We start from the raw sequence: 25,979 nt of genomic DNA, 5'->3' as shown, positions 1-25,979 counted from the left end.
TATATTGTTTAAAATGGTACATAAGAAAAAATTTATAAAGTAAAACCGTTAAATTGAAAAAATTATTTTATATAAGCGTTTTTTCGTGCTATAAAAATAGTGTATATATATATGCATATAATAATATATATTATATATATATATAATATTATATATACAATTTTTATATACATTAATGATCTGCATTTTAGAGAAAAAAAATATAATTTATACACATGACAGTAAAATAAAAATGAAGTTCATACGCATATATAAGGTGATTGATTATTCTTAATTATTTTCAGTTATAGTAAAATTTAAGGAAAAAATATGAATATAACATAATATAGCGTATAATGTTGTAGTTTTAATTATAAAATATAATATTAATATTTTTTATATTATATTGTGAAAACAAAAAAATATTATATTATATTTATGTGTATACATAATGATAGTAATATGAATGGAAATGTTGTAAAAAGTATATACTATATTTCATTGGGAAAATAAGAAATAATAATTAAAAACGGATATAATCGTAATGATAAAAATGATAAAAATGAATGAGGACACGAAAAGTGATGCATACAAAAGTATACATAAATGCATAAAATTAATTGAAGACTCTTATATTGATTTCAATGCAAATGTACACACAAATTTAGATATAAATGAAGAACATAATATTGCTGATTTTTTAGAGGAACCAAATAATAATGATAATTCTTCTAGTGATTTAAATTTTTCATCGGATAGTAATGATCATAATATAAAAAAAAGCGATGAAAATAATAATGGTGTTGAAAATAATGAAATTACCAAAATTAAGAAAAAAGTTAAAAATTTAGAAAAGTATCAAATTTTAAAACAAGACAGTGATATCAAATTAGCAGTCAAAATTTCTATTCAATGTTTATTAAAAAATCAACCTTTTCCTGTTAAAAGAGAGGACCTATTTTCAGTTATAAATAATTATGTACCCAATTGTAATACCAATTTTAAAAAAAAAGTTATTTTAAAATTACTAAAAAAATATGTAAGTGATATTCTTTCGTTAAAATTATTAACCTTATCTACTCATACAAAAACGGAATATGTACTATCGCAAAACATTTATTATAAACATCACAATGATTTTTTATATTCGAAACTTGATCATCAGGTTAGAGGTTTTTTAATATTCTTAATTCCTTTCTTTAGAGTATATCATAATAAACTACCTTTAAGTTTTTTATTAAATGAATTAGAAACGGTTGGTCATAAAACTTCGAAACCACAAGAAGAAATAATAAAAATGCTTAGTGCACAACATCTTTTTGCAAATATAGTAACTAATATTAATTTATATAGAGAACTAATTGATCCGGTAGACTATATTATTTATTCTAAAAAATTGTCATACATAGATTTTATTATTGATCACCATGATATCAAGTCTCTTGATGGGCTTTATTGTGTACCTACATTAAGGTTTGAATATGAAGTTAATAATGTGCATTATATTGAAGAATTATTAAATATTTCAAATCGACAGTATCAATTAAAAGATCTATATGTAATGTTTGAGGATAAAGATTTTTTAAATTTAAATTATAATAATTTATAATTAGTATTTTACTGATATTATGGGGTACTATATAAAATAACAAAGCCCTACGTATATAGAGAATTAGTTAATAAATCATTACTATGTTTTATATACGTATTTTTTCAGTATTTTTTTTGTGTGTGCAAAAAAAGTATAGCTTTAAAATATATAGCCATACCCTTTTTTTTCAAATTTTTTCAATTTTTTTCAAAATTTTTCAAAAATTTCCATATTTTTTTGTTTTTACACATTTTTTTGGTTTTACAGATTTTTTAGGTTTTACATATTTTTTCTATTATGAGTGCATATACGTGTGTACTTTGTTTTAAGTGAAACACTACTAGTTAAAAAAATTACAAAAAAATTTTATAACAATATTTGTAAATTTGAAAAAAAAAAAATTAAAATAAATTGGAGTTATGTAGTTAAAATCTGAAAATTGGTATTATATCAAGGGAATAATTAAACACATTCATGCATAGTCCCTTTTTGCTTGTAAAAGAGTTGCATAGGAATGTGTATAAATATAGAGGGGAAAACAGGTGGAATTGTTAAATGAATTGAATTTTATTACATGATTAGCCAAACAAATGGGAAATATAGTATGATCATTTGTAGCATAAATTAATTATTTTCATTATTTTGATTATCTTCTTTTATTAAAAACTTTTTTAGTTCTTCCCACATTTTCATTCTTTCTTCTCCTACTAAACTACCATCTAATTTTGCCGAATGAACTTGCTTATCACAAAAATACCATAGACTATGTATTTCTTTACCATCTGATAATGGAAATCCATTTTTATCTTTAACATTTATTGGTGGTCCCATTTTTAATAAGCTAGTTTGTTCTTTTAAACAATCGGATTTTTGGACATTATCAACATATTTATGATATTGTGTGTCTATTAAAATGCCTGTACAGTTCATACAAAACATACTAGGATACCATTCACTATTTTCATCTGTTTTGTATTCAATATAATTATTTTCATTTATATCATCATAACAAATTAAACATAATAGGTTGTCTGGTACTTTTTCCGCATGCTTATTTTCATTTGACATTTTTAACTAACTAAAAAAATATTAATATGCATGTATGTATATGTAAATCAAACCAAGAAATAAATTATTTCTTTTTTCTTCACATTATTCATATTGCTAAGCAACTAAAAAAAATCTATATCCATAAAAACCAGATTTAATATTCGTATTTTTTTATTTACAATGTAAAAATAACAAAAATTGTCATATATTTTAAAATTAGAATGAAAAATTTTGAATACCTAAAAAGGGATATACAATTATTATGAATGCCAAAGGGAAAAGAGAAAAATAATTCCAATTTATATTTACATATGTATAGTTTTAAATCTTTGAAAAATATATTAACATGCAAATTTTTGTGATGGTACAAAAATTTCAAAACAAATAAATGTTATCATATTTTATTTAATTTGATTGATTAATAATGCGGATAAATATATTGTCATATTTTATCAACTTCGCTTGAAATATAAATGATTTTTTTTTTTTTGTTTTAAAATATATTCCATTATTATCTTATCATTCCATTATTTTACATTTTTGTTTTAATAAGTTTAATTTTTTTATATGTATAGAGTTTAATTTAAGTTTGTAACAATCGTTAAAAAAAATAATTTTCTTTATATTTTTTTTGTTTTGTTTTTCTTATATATTTTCGATTATCGTTTTTTCTCCTATTATTAATTTATCAAAGGAGGGTGATAGACGAATAAACATATCAAGCATTAATCTTCTTCTGTTTCACCACAATTTTGTGAATTCTCAAAAGTATATTGCATACGCATATAATTGGTTTGTTCTGTGTATATACTAATTGATAAGGTATACAATATACTGCTTTAATATTTTGAATATGATATAGCAAATGGAATATTGTCGTAAAAAAATCGAGGAGTTACTAAAATTAAAAGGGGTTGGAGAAGATGAACAGACAAATAAGGCTAGCAACTTTTTAATGACAAAATTATTAAATGATGTTGTCGAAATTGTTAAGCTAACAAATAAATTCCCTCCTACAAAATCAGACAATGAAGATATTAATATTTTAAAAAATAATTTATTAAAAATTATTTATGACTTGTTAATATATAGTACAAATGATGAAAATAAAAAAAATATATTATCAGAAAATTATGAAAATAATACTATACCAGAATTAGGAAATGAAGAAAACTATCCTATTATATCTTCAGTATTAGAAGAAATAATTCAAAGATCACAAAATTTTTTACAACTTTTTAATTTAAATGATGTAGACAAAACATTTTCAGATTCACAAAGTAACCAACTTAATAATGATAAAAATAGGCTAGTCCCAAAATCAAATACTAATATAAAATTCGAACAAAAAACTAAAAGTGATCATATTGCTTTATCTAATACAAATTCAGATGAAGAAGAAAATGAAGGATCTAATAAAGAGGCCAATTCAATTTATAAAAACATGATAAATATAGATAATTTACAAACAACCGAATTGAATGAAACAAAGGGTGCAAAAAAAAACGATAAAAATCAAAAATCAAAAAAACGAAAAAAGGATAATCAAAATGGTAATACAAATAAAAATCTAATGAAAGAAAATGAGCATAACAAAATCAAAAAAAGAAAATTATCATCAAATGATTTTAAAAATAATATTAAAAATTCTTGGTCTCATTTAATAAATAATTATGCAAAATATTTCATACCACGCATACACATAAAACATAACAAATTAGCCGACTTAGAAAACAATTTGATCGAAGCTATAAAATATCAAGAGACTATAATACAAATGAAAAAGAAAGCACTACTATATAATGAGAAATATAAAAATAACGAATTAAACGATATTGGGAGTAGCGAAATTGTGAATGAAATATATAAAGAAAAGGAGGCGAACGATTTTGATGCCTTAAGTAATGTCAGTGAAATTAGCGAAGCAGACAAATGTGATAAAGAAATAAATAATCAAATTGAAAAAATATTTAAAGTAGAAAAACATTACAACGATATGGTTTCAAAACCGGATTCAACCATTTTAAAAGATACCACCATTAATGAATACTTTTTTTATAAATTATTAAAAAATATAGATAAAAAAATAAATGAATATTGTGAAAAAATAAACTTTATAGTAGACAATCCTTATACATATGAAATAAATAATTTAATAAATATGTACATAAAGTATGATGAAAATGTAGACAAATTTTTGAGCATAAAAAAGGATTTAACAAAACCAATAAATATAAATATGAAGGAATATGAAATAATAAATAATAAGAATAGTTTAATAAATATGATAAATATAATTAAAAATACGTATGATAAAATATCTATAATAAGCTTAGTGGATTATAAAAATAGTTATCATGGTTTTACATCCTTAATTTTAATAGGAACAAAAGATGTAGATTATATTATCGACGTTTTTAATATGTTCGAAGATATTTATTTATTAAATGAAATAACAACAGATCCTAAAATATTAAAAATTACATATAATTCTGAAAATTTAATTTTATTTTTTCAAAAAGATTTTTCAATTTATTTTATAAATACTATTGATTTATTATTATGTGCTAATTGTTTAAATATAAAAAATAGTATCCCATATCTAGTTTTCAACTATTTTAATGTTAATATTGGTTTGACATCTATCACTTCGGTTTCTTTAGATAGGCCACTCATTTCAGAAGCCATTCAAATTTTTAAAACACACTCTCATTATTTATATCATTTGTTCGATTATGTAATAACGGATCTATATTACAACTACCTTTTTAATCGCGTCAAGAAAGAAAATGACGGCAATGCATCTATTCAAACGGATAAATATGATGACGATGGAATTTCTCAAAATGGTGACTCTGATCACGATGAGCAAACAGAAGATAGCATAAAAAATGCAGGAAACCACAGTCATGCTTTAAATTTATCAAAACAAGGTAGCAAAATATATAACACAAATGTTTATGTAAATTTCGAGCAAATCAAATTTTCTGATCTAACTGAAGAAGAAGAAAAACAAGGAATCGAAATATTAAAAACGATGTTTATTGAAAGTAATAAAATTTGCTTAACAAAATATGAAATAAAAAATGGAAATGATAATATATTAAAAACAAAGGAACAAATTAAACAAATTATAAACACTTCTTACAATACAACATGTTGTGATAAATTAATAGAAAATATATTAATATGGCGAGAAAAATTATCAAAAAAAATAGATTCACCAATTGATAGTATTCTTAATATTCAAAATATAATTTCTATTATATTAAATGGTGCAACATCTATATCAAATTTAAAAAATAGTATCACCCCTTTAAATAATACAATATCAGAAAATATCGAATCACTATTTGAAGTTATTGTTAAATCAAATATAAATAATAAAAATCTTAATATTGGTAATAATAAAAGTAAAAGAGGAAATACATTTTTTTATCACAACTATCTTGAAAATTCAAATCAAAATGATGCCTCCTCAGGGAATAAATCAAATCTAATTTCCTTTTGTAATAATAATGCACAAAATGAATTAAACACTTATGAAAACAATATCATCGTTCCCAAGATGTATTTTCAATCTATATCAAACGAGGATGTAAGTGAAAATGACGAGCAGGTCAAAAGTGAGATAAGCCCTTTGGGTAATGACGATGAAATTTTTACTTTAGAAAAAACATTTTTTAGTGACAATCAAAATGATATAAATTATAAATATGAAAAAAAAAATAATAGTTTTATTAATTACAACTTAAAATATGAAAATTATGCTCGCTTATCATCATTAATTATTTCGATGAGCCAAAGAAAAGAAAAACTATTAAATGAGCGAAGAACTAAGAGCTTTACTAATAGTATAAAAGAGGAAGACCAATTGAAAGTAAAGAAAGACATCTTTAAAAATAAAAAAAAACAAGCTAACCATGATTACAAAAATAAGCAACTATACAAATCTTACAACAATCAATATAATATCAAGAATAAAAAAGGGAGCATAAATGGAAAAAATATTTTAGATGAAATTATGTAAAGTTGGAAAGAATAAAGAAGTATAACAAAATTGGTACGAACTTGTTTGCAGTTTTGTTATGAATAGATAAGGGGATAAATGGAAATATAGACATGGTTGAAAAGGATTGATTTTTTAACGTCATGTGGTTATGTAAGAAGTATATTTATATTATTTCAGCATTTTCTTGTTTTTTATAAATCATTCGTTTTATCATTTTTAGTTATTTACTATTTCATTATACTGCATACATGTATGCACACTTTAATTTGGATATTTTTTTATGCTATATTCTTTTTTGAATTTTCAACAAATACACATTTGTTAAAAAAAAAAAAACAATTATAATGGAATGCTATAAATGCAAATAATTTATTAGCATTTTTTTTATATAGCTAATATGGTTATATTTTGTTTTTTTATTTATACATGTTTAATATATTACCCATAAACTTAACAATACAAATAAATGTTTTCATACAAAATTAAAAAATATTTTTTTATTTTCCATCATTTTATAGATAATGAAAAAGTATTATATACCTAATAATACAACAAATAATGAATAACAATTTTTTTATATTTATACGTAAAAAAATATGCACATTGTTTTATGCACACTTGTTTAGGTTGTAAATTTGGATAAAAAAAATATATATAAAATTGTCTAGATAATGAAAAATAATTTGTATTCCATTATTGAAAATGCAGATTGCCAAACATAAAATGGAAAAAAATAATCAGCATAATCAACATAATCAACATAATAAACGTAACGAACGTAACGAACGTAAATGTGTTTATATAGCTGGACAATATAAAGCGAAAGTCAAACGAATAAAATAGCATATACATATTGAAACAACAATTATGGCAATACCATAATATTGCTGCAAATAATAGTTTTATCATAAATTGTGATATGATTAAATTTTGTATTATTTTATAAATGTGTATATACCTTTTTATTATTCATAATAATTAACACAATTTTATTTTTTGAGTAATATAAATTTTTTTTATCTTTAAAGAAAATATTTATTACTATATATTATGATAGATTTTTAATATATTGAAAAGTATGTGTTAATTTTGTTTTTTTTTTACAACACTAATTAGGTAGTAGTATATATTTATAACTTTAACGAGTACCCATTCGTAAGTTAATTTTACACAACGTATATGAACAAACACAAATAAAGACTAGGAAAGGGAAAATAACAAAATGGATGGGATACCAGCTAATATTGGAATAGCTGGAGATAATGAAAAGGAATTTACGGCATCAAAGAGTGGAATAAAATATGATATACAAAATGATGAAAATTATAAAAAATTGAAAGAAGAGAAAAAAAAATTAAAAAAAGATTTACTAGTTAAAGACAGTGAAATAAATAGTTTAAAAAAAGCATTAGAAGAAAGAGACAGAGATACAAAAACTAATTATATGCCATTAAATGAAGCAAGAAAAATTACTTATAAAGCATTAAGAAAAGGATCAGCAGCACAAAAAATTGTAAATTTAATAGTAGGAAGTAGTATAAATTATAAATTAAAAAAGAATGCTCTAAACACATTATTAATTAATGCATATGGTATTATGCATAATAAAAAAAATAATAATTATCCTGAAATTTTAAAATACACTGATTCACATTTAAAACTATTTAGACAAGAACAATTAATCTTGTTAGCAGAAAACGAAAGATTAACAATACAGATGAAAGACTTAAAAAAACAACTCCTAGATAATAAAATTGATATATTAAAAAAAAATGAAAATAAATTATTTTGTTCTATGAAAAAAATATCAAAAAATGTAAATAACTATAACTCCAATATAACCAATTATAATGCTAATAATGTGGATAACAATGAAAATGATTATATAGAATTAGATGCTGATCTTGTTGAAAAGAATTTTATAAAACTAATCAAAAATATACAAATTGCACAATTTAAATTATTATGTTATGCCTTTAGAAAATTAACAAATAATTTTTATTGTAACTCCCATTTTAATAATCAAGGACTAGGAATAACATCAGCCTTAAAATATAGTACAGAAAATTTAAACAAAATATTAAAGTATAAAACATTTATAAATTTATGTACCTCATTTTATAAATTATTACTTTATAATGAAAATAATTATATATATAATGACAAAAATTGTAATTATAATAATGTAAATATAAATCCATATGAAAATAATAATTATTCACGTTTAAAAAGAAAATCAAATAATAATGGAATAGCTAATTATGTTTTTAAACCCTATTATTATGATAATCTTCCTAGTGCTATGTTTGATACAAAGACTAAAAAATATTCACTTTCAAAAATCAAAAATAATAATATTATAAAAAATATAGTTCATAATATTCCTAATTATTATGATCAAAGTGATACTGTTGGTACATGTCTAGATCCATTCTTTTATGAAAATCAAATTAATAAACCGACTCCAAATAATTATTATCCAAGTTATGCACACATTAATAATAATCATGTTTCAAAAAATGCATATTTTAATATGGGATTAAACAAAACCAATGATAAATGTGAAAATGCTTCGTATGTAGGCGATTATGAATATCTGAAAGAATTAGACTCCTATGAAAAAGAAAAATTTATAGATATGTTCATAACCGAATCAAATAAAAGATAATCCATACTTTGTTAAACCATTTGTAGTATAATATAAAATAATACAGCATTTCCAACATTGTGCTATGTCTTATTTAGGTCTGTTTTATATAAGAAATAAAAAAAGAAAGCATTTTCTTCGTTTTAATAATTTTTTATTTTTACTACAAACAAAAATATTCTTTCATCATACATATCTTTAGTAGCACTCTTCATATTAATGTACATAAGAATGTGTGAAGTTTTTTTATTTTTTTCACAAAATTGAGATAAGCATATCGTTATTTCACTTTTTTTTTTTGTAAAATTTACCAATCATACACATGTGCATATATGTATACATTTTTCATTTTAATTAAATGATCATAATTATTAATTATTTAATTTAAGTTATAACAATTTTTTATGAAACATTTGATAAACTTTTAAAAAGCCTCACCAATTTGCACACGCATATTTAGTTCGTAACAACGTCTACCTTTCTAAATAGCCAAATGTTGTGTAACATATTTTACTTTGTCTCTTTATGTATAGACATAGAAAAGGTTACTATATGTTAAGGCATGCAGTCTGTCTCTCCGATATGCATAGGAATATGAACACGTTGTAGCACCTTTTGACCGCCGTTTTTAAGCATAACTGTTTAATTATTCAAAAATTTTCATTTAAGTTATAATAATTATTATTAATTTGGATGCAAATAAATGTTTTCGCCATTTTCTTTTTTTCTTTTGTGCACTATTTTATTGTTGGAAGAAGAAATAAAGAAAAGGGAAAAGAAAAAAGAAACGAAAAAATGAAACAAACAAAAAGCTAAACAAACAATTATATATATATAATGTAAGAATGAAAAAAATTGTGTGAAAAAAAAAAAATAAAACAACAGCAATAACTATTATTATTACCATTAAAAATTAATATATAGGTAAGCCTTTTTCACATTCAACTTTTCTTTCTCTTTATATACATATTATATAAATCGAGATGCTTAGAAAAAATACACATATTGGGAAATATGCACACATGAAATCAAATTTCAAAATAAAATATATTACAACCATTTGCAATAAATATTATCATATGAAAAACTATATAAATATATTCAATTAAACAAGATATATGCATTTAATTAGAAGGAAAAATATATACTCATGCACATAAATTATACATATTTATATATCTCTTTCTGCTTTTGGATTGTTGTGATATATTTCGAGCCCAATCTTAATGCAAACTATTGTGTAGTAAAATATTATTTGTAATTAAAACAACCGAATTGCATGCAAGTATAAATGCGAAAATATAGATAATCTCGTGTAACGATAAAAGTAAAAACAAAAAAAAGCGAATGAAAATGAGAGGAAAAAAACGAAGGCATTTTGGCAATAATAAGATTCATTTCGTTGCTGTACTTGATATGTATATCTTTTTTATCCGATTAAAAAGTTATAAATAAAGTAGGGACTAGAAAGGTTAGAGAAATATAAAAATAATTTCAATGACACATTTAAACGACATTGCTATGGTCATAACTTGTCTAAATAAAACAACTGAGCATTCAAATTCATATGACTTGGTAGTTTGTTATTCTTAATGCATTCACTAAATAATTCAAGATATGGTTCTAATTCATTAATATGTTTTGTCAATTTCGCACTTTTTAAACATAATCGTAACGAATTTGAATATCTTTCCCTTTTTTCAATACCCACAGGAATTTTAGGAATGACATTTTTTTTTAAATCTTTCAATATTAATGCTAAAGCTTCTCTAGTTAGATCTATAAAATTTGTTTTTCCATCTTCGTTATTTTTATTACCATAATCTGAATAATACTCATGAGAAAAAATAAAAGTTCCTTCACATTCATTATTATATTTATTTTTTTTTCTTACATTTTCATTATAATCGTAATTACTATTTTTTATAAAAATCATTTCTTCATTTGTTTGTTCTGGTGAATCAATTTGAAAGTCTTTATCAGTAATTAAACAGTTATTATTACTTATAATATTTGTATTACACACATGGTTGTCTACATTGTTGTTATAATTTCTTTGAATATTATTATGCTTACTGTGTGTAGTATTAACGGGATAATTAAAATTTTTATTGCCATTCATAATATTTATATTGTTAATATTATTATAATTCGATGAAAGATTCCGATTATTATTATTTCGATCGCCTGTTATAGAACTAAAATTGGACTTGCTAGTTTTTACTAAGCAACTTATTTTATCTTTTATTTTATTATTTTTTTTTTGATTTTCCATTTGACAATTATTTAAACCATCTCCATACAATTTATCATCCATATTATTAATAGATATTCCATCACCTTTTAAAATTGAATATAAATTGTTATTATTATAGTTTTCATTTTCTTCATTATTAGGGTTATTCATATTTTTAACAAATTTTATATTTGCATTAGTATTGCTAGCATTTCCCAAAATATCAGCATTGCCATTTTCTTGATTTTTCTCGACACCATTTGCATATTTATAATTGCCCCGTCTAGTATTATATCGTCTTTTTTTATTTAATACACCATTATTCATATCTAAACTATCATTTTCCATTAGTATATTATTTTTCGAATAGTTTGTATTATCATCATATGGTATATGTGTATATATATCACCATTATTCAGTTTTTTATTTTTTGGATATTTCAATTCTTTTGTATTTATATATTCATTCATGTTATTATAATTATTATTTGTAAATTTTACATTATTAGACACTTTATAATTTTGTGTTTGTTCACTCGTATTATTAGCATCTTCGCTTTTATTATTATTTTCTTCATTACTGTTGCTGCTATTAAAACTGTTGCCTTGGTTATCATTTTTGGCTCCATTTGATATGGAGTTATTATTATTATAATTGTAGAAGGTTGCATTTTTACATTCAACTGCTAATCGTTTTGCTTTTTTATATCCATGTTTTTTTACTGAAAACACACGAAGATGTCTTCCACTGCCCTTTACACAAGCTAACCAACATTTTGTTCTTGCATTATACCATACTCCTTTGTTTTTCCCATTATCATCTGTATAATCATAGCTGCCGTTATCATTTGTTTCTTGAGCTTTTTCTTCAATGGCGTTTTGCTCTGGGTTAGGTGCTTCGCTAGCTGTGTTATTAAAAAAATTGTATATATCATATAAAATGCTTAAAATTGGTGTAAAAAATGTAGTTAAACTTGTTGACATTTCGATTTACTATCACACATGTATGGAAGCTCAAAACCAATAGAAAGGAAGAAAGAAAGACAAACCATAGGTTAAATTAGTCACAATATAGAAAAACACAAGCATCCAATGTTTTACACATATGTAATATATAGAGATTGCACACGTTTATTTGAATATTTTTTTTTTTACACAATTGTAGTATTACCTTCTTGAGCTTGGGTGGTGCTTTGTGGATTGACGCAATTAATCATCATTGAAAATTTTTGAATTATATAAATATTTTGGTTACTTTTTTAATAGTAATATGTATATGTATTCCTCTATGTATATATTCTAATTTAAAAAAAAACAAAATGTTTTTTTCCTACATATTTTATATATAGGTCTAAACCTTATTATATGCCATATGTATACAGCCGACAATTTTTTTTTTTTTTTTGAGAGTGGGACTTATTTAGTGTTGTAACTACTAATATCCATTAATGCTTGTATTATTATCGTTTTTCTTATCTAGATATAACAAATTACAAATTGTATATTGCTTATAATAAAATAAGGGGAATATATAGTTTTCACACGATATGATATAAATATATATTTTTTAATAAATGGGTATATAGATATTATATACACAACATAAACATGTTAAACTTGAACATATAAATAATATCGAAAAAAATATACAAATTAATAAATAATAATAATAAACAAATTGATTATTTAAAAAAAAAAAGTTCAAGAATGGGTGCAGAATATTTTTATACTTGAAACTAATAATCGATAAAACTTGTTTTTTTTATTTTTAAAAAAAAATCTGTATTTTTATAATGAATGCATATATATAAACATTTAAAGATAAAAACACAACATGCTATATGTATGCATACATATATATATAAAAGAAAAAGAAACAATCTATTATTAATAAAGTGTGAAGATGGTAATATTATATTAATATTAATTCAACAATAACAATTTAAGTAAAAAAATAAAATGCTATATTGATACATATAATATTTATATAGGGGGTGAAAAAATATGAAAAATAAAAAAAAAAAACATATTATGTGCAATACAAGTCATAAAAGTTTTGGGTGTAAAAAAAAGATAATATGTAACTACAATTCTTTATTCAAATATATGTGGCATTCAAAAACCTTTTAGAAATTATTAAATAAATTATTAACACAACAGGAATATACTAAGCCCACAAAATAAACAAAAATATATAATATTTTAAATGCTAAAAGGTGTATTAAATTTAAATATTTTTATAAAAATAACACACTTAACCCTTTTTAGTTCTATATATAAATATCTTGGCATAATGTTTTATATGTATCCAAATATATATAGCATAAAAATTATTAAGACAAAATTATAAAAATAAAACTAAAAATATTGCTTTATTATTATATTTTTTCTAGTCTATATATATGTTGTTATAAAAGAAACCAACAGCCTTTTTATTTATTTGCTATATTATTAATGAGCATTTATAATTAAAAAAAAAATACAAAAAAATAGATTACATATATTAGCAATGAGCTATATTATTACTAAATAATAAAAATATAGAAATATAAAAGAAAAAAAATGTATATAATAAAACTTTATAAAAACATATATTTTATTTATTTACTTAAACAGGATGTTGTGAACGAAATAAATATTTTCATTTAATGTGCAAAGACAAAAAAGTTTCACAAGTATATATATATATTTTTATAAATATATAATAAAAATTTGTATATAATATTTATATATGCAAATATTCAAACCCAATAGAGCTTGTGAAACTGCAATAAACAAAACTAGATAGCATGTGGAAAAAATCATAATAAGAAAGAAATACCGCAATTACTGTTGTATAATAGAAAAAAAAAAAATAATAAGGTCGTTTATTATTTTTTCTTACATAAAAATATATTAATATTTTCTTTTGGCATATTCCCATAATATTAAATAAGTAAATTTATATATACACTTATTTATTTATATATATATAACAAATTGTAGAAATGAAAATATGTATTATATATATATGTATGTTTATGCTCCCCTAAAGAGATACACCATAGCGTTAAAAAAAAAATGCCTCCCTCTTAAAACCACATAATCTTATTCAATAAATTTACTAATTATGAACATAGAATATTATATACACTCCGAATTTTTTTTTTTAACTTTTGTCAAAGAATAAAAACGGGGGGAAAAAATATATATATATACATAAAATACGCTATATCCTTATTTGGTTATTTATATATTTTTTTCTATTATGCATTAATATGTTTATTATTATTATTAATCTACAAAAACACTTAAATGTAATAAATTTATTAATTTTAAAATTTAATTGATTTTTTTATGACAAGGGGTTAAAAAAAAAAATATGTATATTTTATATGTACATTATTTATGTGTATATATGTATATATTTAGGCATATGCATGTTTATATTTGTTTAGAGAAATTAGAAATGTGTAACGAAATGCATTTTCTGTGTTCTGCTAAATTATGTATAAACAACACATATGCTATAAGTACTTATATATAAGATAAAATTAAAACTAGTAAAAATAAAATGAAAAATTTATACACAACAACAATTTTAAACAAGCATGGCGCTATTTAATTATGCACGTAGTATTTTATTTAGGTACATTTAACATAGAACTGGTACGCATATATATAAAATGAAATCTTTTAAAACATAATATATTTCTAATAAATTGGCAAACGAAATAAAGACAATATTTTGTAAATTCTTATACAGAATATAAATTAAAAAAAATATATATATTGTACATTCATAATAAAAAAAATAAAAAATATTCATTATATATCTCTTCTTTTTTTTTATTTATATATAAGTAAAATATTAGACACTTATTAAAATGTTTTAAATAATATCAACTTACCAATTTATTTATAATGATGTTTTAAACAATTTTTTTTTGTAATTATTTTATAAGCTTTATACGTACATATTATATATATGTATCTATATATCTACATTTTATTTACTGTTTTTTTTTTAATTTTAAAAGCTTATATAATACGAATATTTAATTTAAAATGAAAAAAAAATATGCATATATTAATTTGAAGTCATTTATTCCTAGTCTATTTTTTTGCTACTAGGTGATAAATGCTTTGTTACTTTTCAATATGCACACGAGAAGAAAAAGGATAAAATATTTATAATATAAAAAAATAAAAAAAAAGTTACACCAACCATGTAAAATTATTATAAAGAAAAATATACATAATAAATAAATAAAATAAAAACAGTTCAAAGAACAAGTTGTTATATATATATATGTAACATTTATTTGGTTAAGATTAAGTCTGTTAGACAATAAAAAGCTGTTTAATTTTTTTCTTTAGTGCCCATAATAAGAATAAATATATATTTATGGGCTTAAAATTATGTAAATAAATAGTCAAATACATTATTAAATTTTAATTTATCATAGATTCACTGTTAAAGGGTTTAATAATATGTAACTTATTATATATGCTATTATATATAGTTCTTTAATATGTTTAATGCTTATAAATGTAATAATTATATTAATAAACGAATGAAATATATCCATTTGTTCATGTTACAGTTGTTTTTTTCAATAAATTTATATTTTCTCCATGATTAAAATTTCTTTTTTATACTTCAAACACTTTTGTCTACATGTACCAATTATTATGAGTCTCCAGTTCTAAAGATTAATAATTATAAATAATATTACTTTATATATATGTTAAAAATTGTTTATAATTTATCTGTGTGTACTATTCTATATGAAACCCTTTTAATTAAAAAAAATAAAATGAATTAGCATGCTTGTCACATGTACATGTGTACATATATTTATTTACATATACTTTAACACATGCACGTTCTGCTAATTTATAAAGAAAAACTTTTCATTTATTTTAAATAAGTTTTAATATATTTTTATAATTTTCTCATGACAATAAAAAAAGATGACTTTTATTTTGTATTATTACAGCTGCTCATAGGAAGTATATACGCTATATTTTATTAATGTTCTTTAATAATAGTAGTTTAGTTGTCTATTTAATTTATTTAAATGAATTTCCATTTTTTATATACATAAGAAATAGAGAAAGAACACAAAATTAAATAAAAATTAAATAAAAATCAATAGCAATTTGCAATCATACTTTTTGCGCTATATGAGATAGAGAAATAATTTTAGATTGTAATATATGCTTATACATTTATTATTTAAACTTGTAAAAATAGAATAATTTAAGACATAAAGGTGTAATATTGAATAGACATAATATATATGTTCTTAAATAAATTTTATTTATCTGAAAAGCCATAAAATATTTATTAATACTAGCTATAATAATAGTAATACTATATTTTATTTCACTTTTTTGTTATTAATATAATATTCAATTTTTAATGATATTTTATCTTAGGTATTACATTACAATAGTATAGCTCCTTTTCCTTTCTTTATGAAAATCACATAAATTAAATGAATTTTTTTTTATATTAGCATAACCAATGCATATATTATTGTGTTAAGCTACAATGAAAGTTAAAAAATATAGTAATATCCATTTGTATAATAAAATTGTGAAAAGGATTTGAAAAAATGTAAATTAAAAAAAATATTCATAGCATATTCATAATATAATTTGATTGGAATTAAGGCCATATATAAAATAAAAAATATATAATATGCTTTAATCTTAGTGAAATAACTTTAATTCGCAACTTGCAAATTTTAATGTAAATATACAATTTGATAAGAATATTTATTAACAAATATATTACATATTTAGTGTTGTAAAAAATGTAAAATATTGTTTGGATTTTTTCTAATTTTTAATAAAACTAATAATTGTATACATATATGAATAACACCCTTGTTCTATTGCTTATTCACACTTGTTAGATATGTGTGTGTTTTTTTTATATTAATATATTCACTTTTTATATTTATAAAAAAAAAAAATAGCCAAAATTAAAAAAAAAAAATAAACATTATATAGTGAGATAGCCAAATGAGAGCATGATACCTAAATATTTTTGTATTGTTACAAATCATTAATATATAAAATAATGTATGAGAAAAACGGAATATGAGTATATGAATATATGTGCGTATACATATGTTTATTATAGTGAAAATACGAAATTAATAAAAATTAAATTTATGGGAAATACAGCAAAATATAACTATTTGAGCAAGGGGGAAAAATGTAATACTTTTATGTCTTGTTAAGGTTGAATTTGATTCAACTAGCTATTATATCACTATTATCACTATTATTATTAGTATTATTATTTATTTGTTAAATTATTTATAGAATGCTTTATAATTTATTTTATTTGTTCTTTTAAGCATTACTTACCCCTTGTGTAAGTCTTTAAATTTAGTATTTTTGTTTTATATATTTTTTTCTTTTTATTGTTTTTTGTGGGTGTGTATGCGAAATATACAATAAGACGATTAAATGGAAGAAAGAAAGCATTCAAAAAAGCAGGCTAATAAAGACAACAGAAGGAATTATAGTATGCACCCTGACAATGTAATTTTTTATGATTATTTTAACAACTTAAAAAGAAAGGCGCTAGGCCAAGGTTATAGCAATTTGGTCATTTCATTTAAAACTATTATTTCGTCGATTACAAAATATCCATTGCCTATTACAAATAGCCAAGACGCATTTAAATTAAGAGGTGTTGGTAAAAGTTTTTCACGATACTTTGAAAAGGCCTTATCGCAACCTAAAGATGATAATCACCTAAAAAAAGACGACAATGAAAGTAATTTATTCAACGAAGATTCGAATCAAATTATAAATCATGTAAATAAAGTAATTAACAATACCGATAAATTTTTAAAACAATTCAACAAGGATTTTTATAATATCAAAACAAATGGGGATAATTCAGATGATACCATTATAAGAAATATAAAGGAAATACAAAATGATCATATAAGTCAGGATGAAAATAACAAAAGTTTAAAAAAAAAAAAAAAGAAAAAAAAAACAATCAATGATAATATTCCAAACAATGACGATCAAATGGTGTATAACCGGGACAACGTAAACTATTGTAACAAAAATAATGGGCAAATAGAAAATTGCAGTACTAATTCTTCGAATGAACGAAAAATCAGTAAATCATCCTCCCTAAGCAATAATGGAGATGATAACACTAACAATGAAAAGATTTATAAGAGTAAAAAGAAAAAAAAACAAAATAACGAATTATCTGATGATGAAAAAAGTGTTCTTGCAATTATTAACGAGCATAGTCATATATACAATAATAATGCGATGAGCAAAGAAGAGATAAATAAAGAGTTTTTTAAATGTTATCAAAAATCTATAAATATAAATTTCATATTGTTAAACAAGTTAATAAAATTGGAATTATTAGAAAAGTTAGAAGCGACCGAAAATAATAACAGCAATCATTCAAATCAGACAAATGAAGAAACCATACCTAATAAAAAAAATGTTAGATCAAAATGTGTCAAAAAGGTTAGGATAACCGAAAAAGGAAAGCAAATTTTGCGAATAGAAAATGATAAAATAATAAAAAAAGAAGAACACATAAATGTGAATGAGGAAAAAAACTCGTTTGAATTTTCTAATGATAAGAATAGTGAAATGCACAAAATTAACGAAACAACGTGTGACGACACTTTGAATAGTGTTTATGATCCGACAAAAACAATTAATGAACCGAAAGAGGAACTAATACAAAATGGTACGAATAATATTTTTGAAAATAATTTTGAATTTATAAAAAGCAAACAAATAGATCCAAATGTGCTAGAACAAATTATGACAGTTGCAACTGAATATAACGAAAAAGAAATGAATAATATTGTAAAAAATGAACGATTTGAAAAAAATAATAGTTATGAACAAAATTGTCCCAATACAATATCATCATATAGAGATGGTAAAATAAGCTTTGATGCAAACTCAATGGATTTGACAAATGTAAAAAAATATTCAGAAAATAAAACTGAATTAATAGATGATAACAAAAATAATGAACAGTTTAATATTGAAACGGAACATTCCCATGATTTACAAAACCCATTGGATGAAAATGAAAATTTCGAAAGTGGTTCTAGTTCTAATTTTCAATTAAAATTAGATAAGAAGAAAGAAGGATTATATAAAAAGTTAAATATAAGCTTAAAAGATAAATTACAAAATAAAGCAATGCAGAACAATCCTATTGGTTCCAATTATGACAGTTTAGATAAGAATGTGCAAAATAAAAATTATGAAATTAACACAAACAAATCAAATAATAATTCGAATGTTAAATATATTAATTATCAAAGTTTATTTAGTGATATTTCAGATGAAGATAATAATAATGAAAAATGTGAGCCCTCTAAAAATACACAAAATTGTAGTAATACTGAAATAAATACATCCTCATATAATAGCCATATTAAAAATGTTAATGAAAATGCATCACTTTTTGAAAAACAAAATGTTATTGATATAATAGATTTGTCTGATGATGAAGAATATAATATTGCTAATCCATGCTCATCGAATTATCGTAAAGATAAACAAAGAGATAATGAGAATGAAAAAAAACGAAAGTTAGCCCCCGATTATGATAATAACAATGAATTGGTGGGTTCAATAGAACATACGGATTCAAATTCTCAAAAAAACGAACAGAAGAAAAAGAAGCAAAAGATTAAGAATTCTAAAATGGAAGAAGACGCCAAAATGGAAGAGAATAATGGTGAAGATGAAAATGAAAAAAAAGCAAAGAAAAAAAAAAATGTAGGAGAAAAACGAAATAAAAAAAATAAAAATAAAAATGATAATACAAGATCAAATGTAGAGACTGAACACTGTGAAGAAAATGAGGAAAATAAAAATATTCGATATGGACCTTATGAAATAATAATGATAATTGATAATAGAGATGTGTCAGGAATGAGTTCCGAATTCAATGAAAAATGGAAAGAAATTTTTAAAAATAATAATATAAAATACGAAACACGAAATTTACCATTAGGGGATATTATATGGTTATGCAGAAGACCAGTTTATAATAATAATAATAAAAACACATCTAAAAGACGACGTAAGAAAAAAGAAAAGGACGAGAAAGAGAAACAGATGGATATAAATGAAAATTCAGTAGATAATTGGCCATCAAGTATAGGAAATAAAAATATAGATTTTACTTATAGCTATGATAAATATGGAACCGCATTAAGTACTGATTGTAATGAGGATGGTAAAAATAATGAAATAGAAGAAAATGTGGATTACGAAGAATATGTTTTAAAATGGATTATAGAAAGAAAAGCATTAAATGATTTAAGCTCAAGTATAATTGATGGTAGATATGATGAACAAAAATATCGTTTAATGAGATCTAAAGAAACATGCCATATAATATATCTAATAGAAGATAGTAATAATTCATTTAAAAATTATACAAACACATCAAAAATATCTTATGAAACATTAACGAATGTACAACATAGCATTCGATTGATTAACGGGTTCTCAATATTGAGAAGCCAAAGTATTAAACATACTTTTCTTTTATTATCTGAAATACATTCAGAAATTGTAAAAAATCTTAAAGAAATATGTAATGTAAAAAATAATGAAGATATAGTACATAATGAAAAATTAGAAACTTATTTAAAAAATAATTCTTCTTCATGGGAAATATGGAATAATGAATCGAAAAAATCAAAAAATAATATCGTCAAAGAAACATTTGGAAAGCAACTTAGATTAATTAATATGTGTGGCGCAGATGCTACCGAACTTCTTGTATCCTTATGGCCAACACCAATCAAATTAAATGAAGCCCTTAATAAGTATACACATAATGGTATATTAGCAGAAAAGCTTAAACGAATTTACTTAAAAAACAGAGATATGGTTGGAAAAAGAAAAGTAAAGTCACCTGTTGATGCTAATGTAAGTGTGGAAAATAAAGCAAAATATGCATGTACACACATTGGAATGTTGTCCTTATTATGTCATTTATTTTTATTTATTTATATATATTTTTTTCTTGTAGCTGATAGCACAATTAAGACAATTGTATGCCCCAGATTCAATTCAAATGTATCACCATAAGGACATAGATTGAATTTAAACGAAAAGAAGAACAGGCATCTCAATAAAAGTACCATGATGAAGGTCCTTATTGTCTTGGGTAATTTGTAACCCGAAGTTTAGAATAAACCAAAATTATTTTTATACTTTACTATTTACAAATTTAATTGTCTATTTAATTATTTTTATTGTGTTTCGTTCTTTTTTACTTATTTGTCTTTTTGCCAATACTTTGTTATTCATTTTGATTATATATTTTTTTGTACTTTTTCAAAAAAAATACAATGTTTAAAAGCAGGATTAGCCACAACATTGTATGGAAATATGCATATCACACTTTCTATTTTATTTTTTTAAATTTGCATATATTTTGTTACATATTTTTAATTGTATGTTTTTATATAGAAACATTTATCATTTAATTATATTTTAAGGAAGACAAAATCTAAAAAAATTAACACAGAAAAATAGTTTAAATAATAATGAGTTACTGTAAACGTATGGCAAAAATTTAAAGATGAACAGCTATACAAAAAATAATATGCACCAACGGGTTGCCGAAATTACGAAGGTTAAAAATATAAAAATGTTTTTTAATTTGCATATAATAAACGGTAAAATAATGCCAAAATAAAAATACTAAATAGGAAAATCTATACACTAATTGGATAAACATATAACAAAATAATGCATGCACATGCAATAAAAGAAAATAGTGTGAACATAAAATGGTCATAATAAATCTATACATTTTTTTTATTAAGCACAAATTCGTATGTACATGTCATAAATATATCATATAAATTCTTAATATTAATGCAAAATTATGCACAGCAAGGTAAAAAACACAAAAACATACTATAGAAATGCTAAATGGTGCGTGCAATTCTATAAACAATTGCATATATATGCATTCAAATGACGGGCAAGCGTTAAATGAAAAGAGATATATATTGCAATATGTTACCAAAAAAGAATGTTAAAAAATTGTTTTTTTTTATGACGAAAAAAGTGATTTTAATACGTCATAATTAATTTTTTTAGGCAAGAGTTTATTGGATTTTTCCAAAGCCTTTATCACAGAATCTCCTGTTGATAACTGATCTTGAGGATTATCAACATTTTGTTTATTATTAGGTATTTTATTTTTTGAATTATTAATATCCGTATTTTGTCGTTTTTTTTGTCTTTTCATATTTTTGGATATATTTGGCATACATCCTTTCATCACATCATCCCAAATTAACATTTTAATTTTTCTTTCTTTTTCTGATAAAATAATATTTTCAATTTCACTATCATAACTATCACTTATTGTTTCATCATTTATTTGTTCCGAGTCATCTGAATTTATATCAAAATTAGCTGACTGATCATTAATTGTATTTGAATTATTTTCAAAAAAGTAATTAAAATCGGTTAATATATTATTAACATCATTCATTTTGCTTAAGCCTGATGTCGTATTACTTGAATTTTTACTAATTGCATTATTATCAAATAAATTGAATTCGTCATTTATATCATTTATAGCATTACTTAATTCGCTATTAACAGTTTGCTTTAAGGTTGTACAATAGGTACTATTGTCTAGTGCTTTATTATTTTGTCTTAAATTATTATCATTTATGATATCAAAATTGCTGGTATTTTTATACTTTTGTTCGGTACTCTCTTTTGTTTCATTATATTCATCATTCTCATTGTTATCAACAAGTGCACTAGTGGAAGTTTCGCTATTTGTTAAATTGGCTGATTGCAATTTTGAAGAGTCCATCATATTTTGGGTATTCTTTTGTATATCCTGATTTTGTAAGTTCATTTTATTTGGTTCTTTATTAGAGGTGTCATATTTAGTATGACCATTTTTTAAAGCACCTAATTCGTTTAATAAAGAAGTATTACTTATTTTTAAAAATTCAGAATTTTTTTCAATATCAATAGTGTTAATAATTTTAAAGGCTAAATTATCTATATCATTTCCCTCAGGATTATCATTACAAATTTCATCTAAATTTATTTCATTACTTGATGATCGTATATGTTCTTCATTTTTGTCATTTTTCTTTTCCTTACAATTTTTATTAATTTTATTTGTATCCCCATCTTGATATTTTTCTTTATCATCAATAATAGAAGAAGAAGCTGTGATTGTTGAAGTACAATATTCTACTTCATTTGATGAATTAATAATACCACTCTGAGTTGTATTAAAAAATTTATTATGATCCAATTCTTGATCACTTATACATTTTGTACTATTATTATCAAAATAAGAACTAGCATTAATATTTTGTGAATTTATATTTTTTTCATAATTTTCTACAGAACATATAGAATTTGAACATAATGCATATTGTTCTTCACTATCACATAATGATAAGGTTTTATTTTTTTGTAAAAGATTGTATTTAATTTTTTTTTTATTATCAGAAATAACACAAGGGGGTATTGAACTTGATGGTATATCATCAATAGATATTTTATCAAATTCACTTGCTTTAATTTTAGCTATATTAGTATTTTTAAATTCATATAAACGTTTAATAATAGTAGGATTAGATATTCTAACAACTTCAGCAATAGTATTAGAGTTAATTGTTATACCATGTATTCTTGTAGCTATTAGAAGTGAAGCACCACATAAACCTGTTGGTCTTCTACCTGTACTTATCCAATCTCTAGTCATAGCTTGAATTAGTTTTATTCCGGTATATGTTACTTTATATATATCATTTTTTAAATTAAGTTTATATGCAAATCTTTCTAAAAATAATGATGGATCAATATTTGGTACACTAATATGTAGAAGCCTTAATAATTTTAAAAATGTTTTTCCCAATGGTTTTACAGGTGTTTGTAATATGTCACTAAAATCGATTAGCATTATAGGTGATTTTTCTCTTCTACAAATTGTATATAAACAAGAAGCAGCAACATATGAATTATTTCGACCCATAGTAAAATTACGTTGTAATGCCATCAAATATATTCTTTGTGCAGCTTCTATATGTTGACTTGATAAATGCAAATTATCTGCTATCTTCTGTATATTTATATATCCTTTTTGTAGCGATATTTCGCGACTTTCTCTTATTCCCCAAGACAATATAAAGGACTTCGTTCCACTGGATGGAATGAATTGCCCAACCTGAGTTGTGAAAAAAAGTGAAATCATCAAGTATGAATCTATATAAATAGAAATTAAATTTATAAGGTATATATTTCTTTGCTTTTTTTTTGAAAGCATACCATTGAAATAGCCCCATTGTTATTCTCGACAAATTCGAGGGACTCTACAATTTTATTTTCCTCTAAAACGGAACCACATCGTAGACAAATAATTTCACCTTGACCTTCATTCGTTTCGATATCTGAGCTTTGACAATTTTTGCATACTAGACTCACTGGAAATTAAGAAAAAAAAAATAATATATGACATAACTTAGTAATAGTAAAATGTAATGAGATAAGTAACAAGCTTATTGAGAAGAATGAACTTATTAAACATGTACAACGAATTAACATATAATGTATATGGGTAATTATTTTCTTTATCTTTTATTTTACTTTCATTGAAAATGGGATTAGAAATTTTTTAAATATAAAGGAATATGATGAATGACGAAAAAAAATTGTATATATAATTATTTTATTGTATATTATCTTTGATAAATTCTTATTTTTGATGAATATTTTTTTTGCTTATAAATTTAATAATTATATGATTAAAAAAATACGAATCATATAAAAGATAAAATATAACAATATACAACAATATTTATTATATATTTTTTTAATTATCAGAATGTATTAAAATTTTCTAAATAATTTATTTTTATTATAACTGTAGTTTTGCTTGGCTTGAAGAATAATTCATTAATTGCTTATTATTTTTTTTCTTTTTTTTTTCTATATTTACATAAGTATCGTGGTTATATACAAAATATTTTTTTTTTACTTTACTAAGAGACAATATATAACCCTATTAATTACAAGGGCATATATGGGATATACTTTTTTAGTAGATCATATTTTTACTACAGGAGAAAAAATATATTCCCAACCAAATTATTGCTTAAAAAGAATTTATGCATTTTTAAAATTTTTATAAATAATCAATAAATATTTTCATATTGTTATTATAAAATATTTATGAATATATAACCATTTTCCAAACAATGAAAAGAAGATCGTTTTCATTTATTACTATTTCAAATGTTAGTAATTAAAAATGGTTAAATTATTAATCTGATTGAATAGTTTTTTTTTTTTATTTAAGGGGACAGAATATTTTATATATGAAAATATGCTATATAAGGTCATATTCCTGAAAAAAAAATTTTATTTTTTTGTAAATCTTTTATTTTCT

At 22.3% G+C, this 25,979-nt stretch overlaps 7 protein-coding genes across 7 annotated transcripts; 4 read left to right on the top strand and 3 right to left on the bottom strand.

Annotated features, from left to right (window-relative positions):
- Positions 1–523: 523 nt before the first annotated feature.
- On the top strand, positions 524–1,588 carry PCHAS_1316900 (conserved protein, unknown function; the record flags this gene model as incomplete). Its single annotated transcript, XM_016799160.1, has 1 exon — positions 524–1,588. The coding sequence occupies one exon, from the start codon at positions 524–526 to the stop codon at positions 1,586–1,588; it is 1,065 nt and encodes a 354-aa protein (XP_016654491.1).
- Positions 1,589–2,194: 606 nt separating this feature from the next.
- On the bottom strand, positions 2,195–2,638 carry PCHAS_1316800 (conserved protein, unknown function; the record flags this gene model as incomplete). Its single annotated transcript, XM_728728.2, has 1 exon — positions 2,195–2,638. One exon carries the CDS (start codon positions 2,636–2,638, stop codon positions 2,195–2,197), a length of 444 nt encoding a protein of 147 aa, XP_733821.2.
- Positions 2,639–3,485: 847 nt separating this feature from the next.
- On the top strand, positions 3,486–6,650 carry PCHAS_1316700 (exosome complex exonuclease RRP6, putative; the record flags this gene model as incomplete). The annotated part of the gene is made up of 1 exon (XM_016799159.1): positions 3,486–6,650. One exon carries the CDS (start codon positions 3,486–3,488, stop codon positions 6,648–6,650), a length of 3,165 nt encoding a protein of 1,054 aa, XP_016654490.1.
- A 1,204-nt stretch (positions 6,651–7,854) lies between these two features.
- Positions 7,855–9,300, top strand: PCHAS_1316600 (conserved protein, unknown function; the record flags this gene model as incomplete). Its single annotated transcript, XM_740395.1, has 1 exon — positions 7,855–9,300. The coding sequence occupies one exon, from the start codon at positions 7,855–7,857 to the stop codon at positions 9,298–9,300; it is 1,446 nt and encodes a 481-aa protein (XP_745488.1).
- Positions 9,301–10,804: 1,504 nt separating this feature from the next.
- PCHAS_1316500 (AP2 domain transcription factor AP2-O5, putative) lies at positions 10,805–12,735 on the bottom strand (the record flags this gene model as incomplete). Its single annotated transcript, XM_016799158.1, has 2 exons — positions 10,805–12,420; positions 12,687–12,735. The coding sequence occupies 2 exons, from the start codon at positions 12,733–12,735 to the stop codon at positions 10,805–10,807; spliced, it is 1,665 nt and encodes a 554-aa protein (XP_016654489.1).
- A 5,248-nt stretch (positions 12,736–17,983) lies between these two features.
- PCHAS_1316400 (crossover junction endonuclease MUS81, putative) lies at positions 17,984–21,641 on the top strand (the record flags this gene model as incomplete). Its single annotated transcript, XM_735313.2, has 2 exons — positions 17,984–21,466; positions 21,570–21,641. 2 exons carry the CDS (start codon positions 17,984–17,986, stop codon positions 21,639–21,641), a joined length of 3,555 nt encoding a protein of 1,184 aa, XP_740406.2.
- Positions 21,642–22,604: 963 nt separating this feature from the next.
- PCHAS_1316300 (transcription factor IIIb subunit, putative) lies at positions 22,605–24,862 on the bottom strand (the record flags this gene model as incomplete). Its single annotated transcript, XM_016799157.1, has 2 exons — positions 22,605–24,758; positions 24,860–24,862. The coding sequence occupies 2 exons, from the start codon at positions 24,860–24,862 to the stop codon at positions 22,605–22,607; spliced, it is 2,157 nt and encodes a 718-aa protein (XP_016654488.1).
- Between the last annotated feature and the right edge of the window lie 1,117 nt (positions 24,863–25,979).

Source organism: Plasmodium chabaudi (genome assembly GCF_900002335.3).
Source record: "Plasmodium chabaudi chabaudi strain AS genome assembly, chromosome: 13".
NCBI classification, from domain to species: Eukaryota; Apicomplexa; class Aconoidasida; order Haemosporida; family Plasmodiidae; genus Plasmodium; species Plasmodium chabaudi.
The sequence above is the reverse complement of the archived record's forward strand: the minus strand, read 5'-3'. Positions and strand labels throughout refer to the sequence as shown.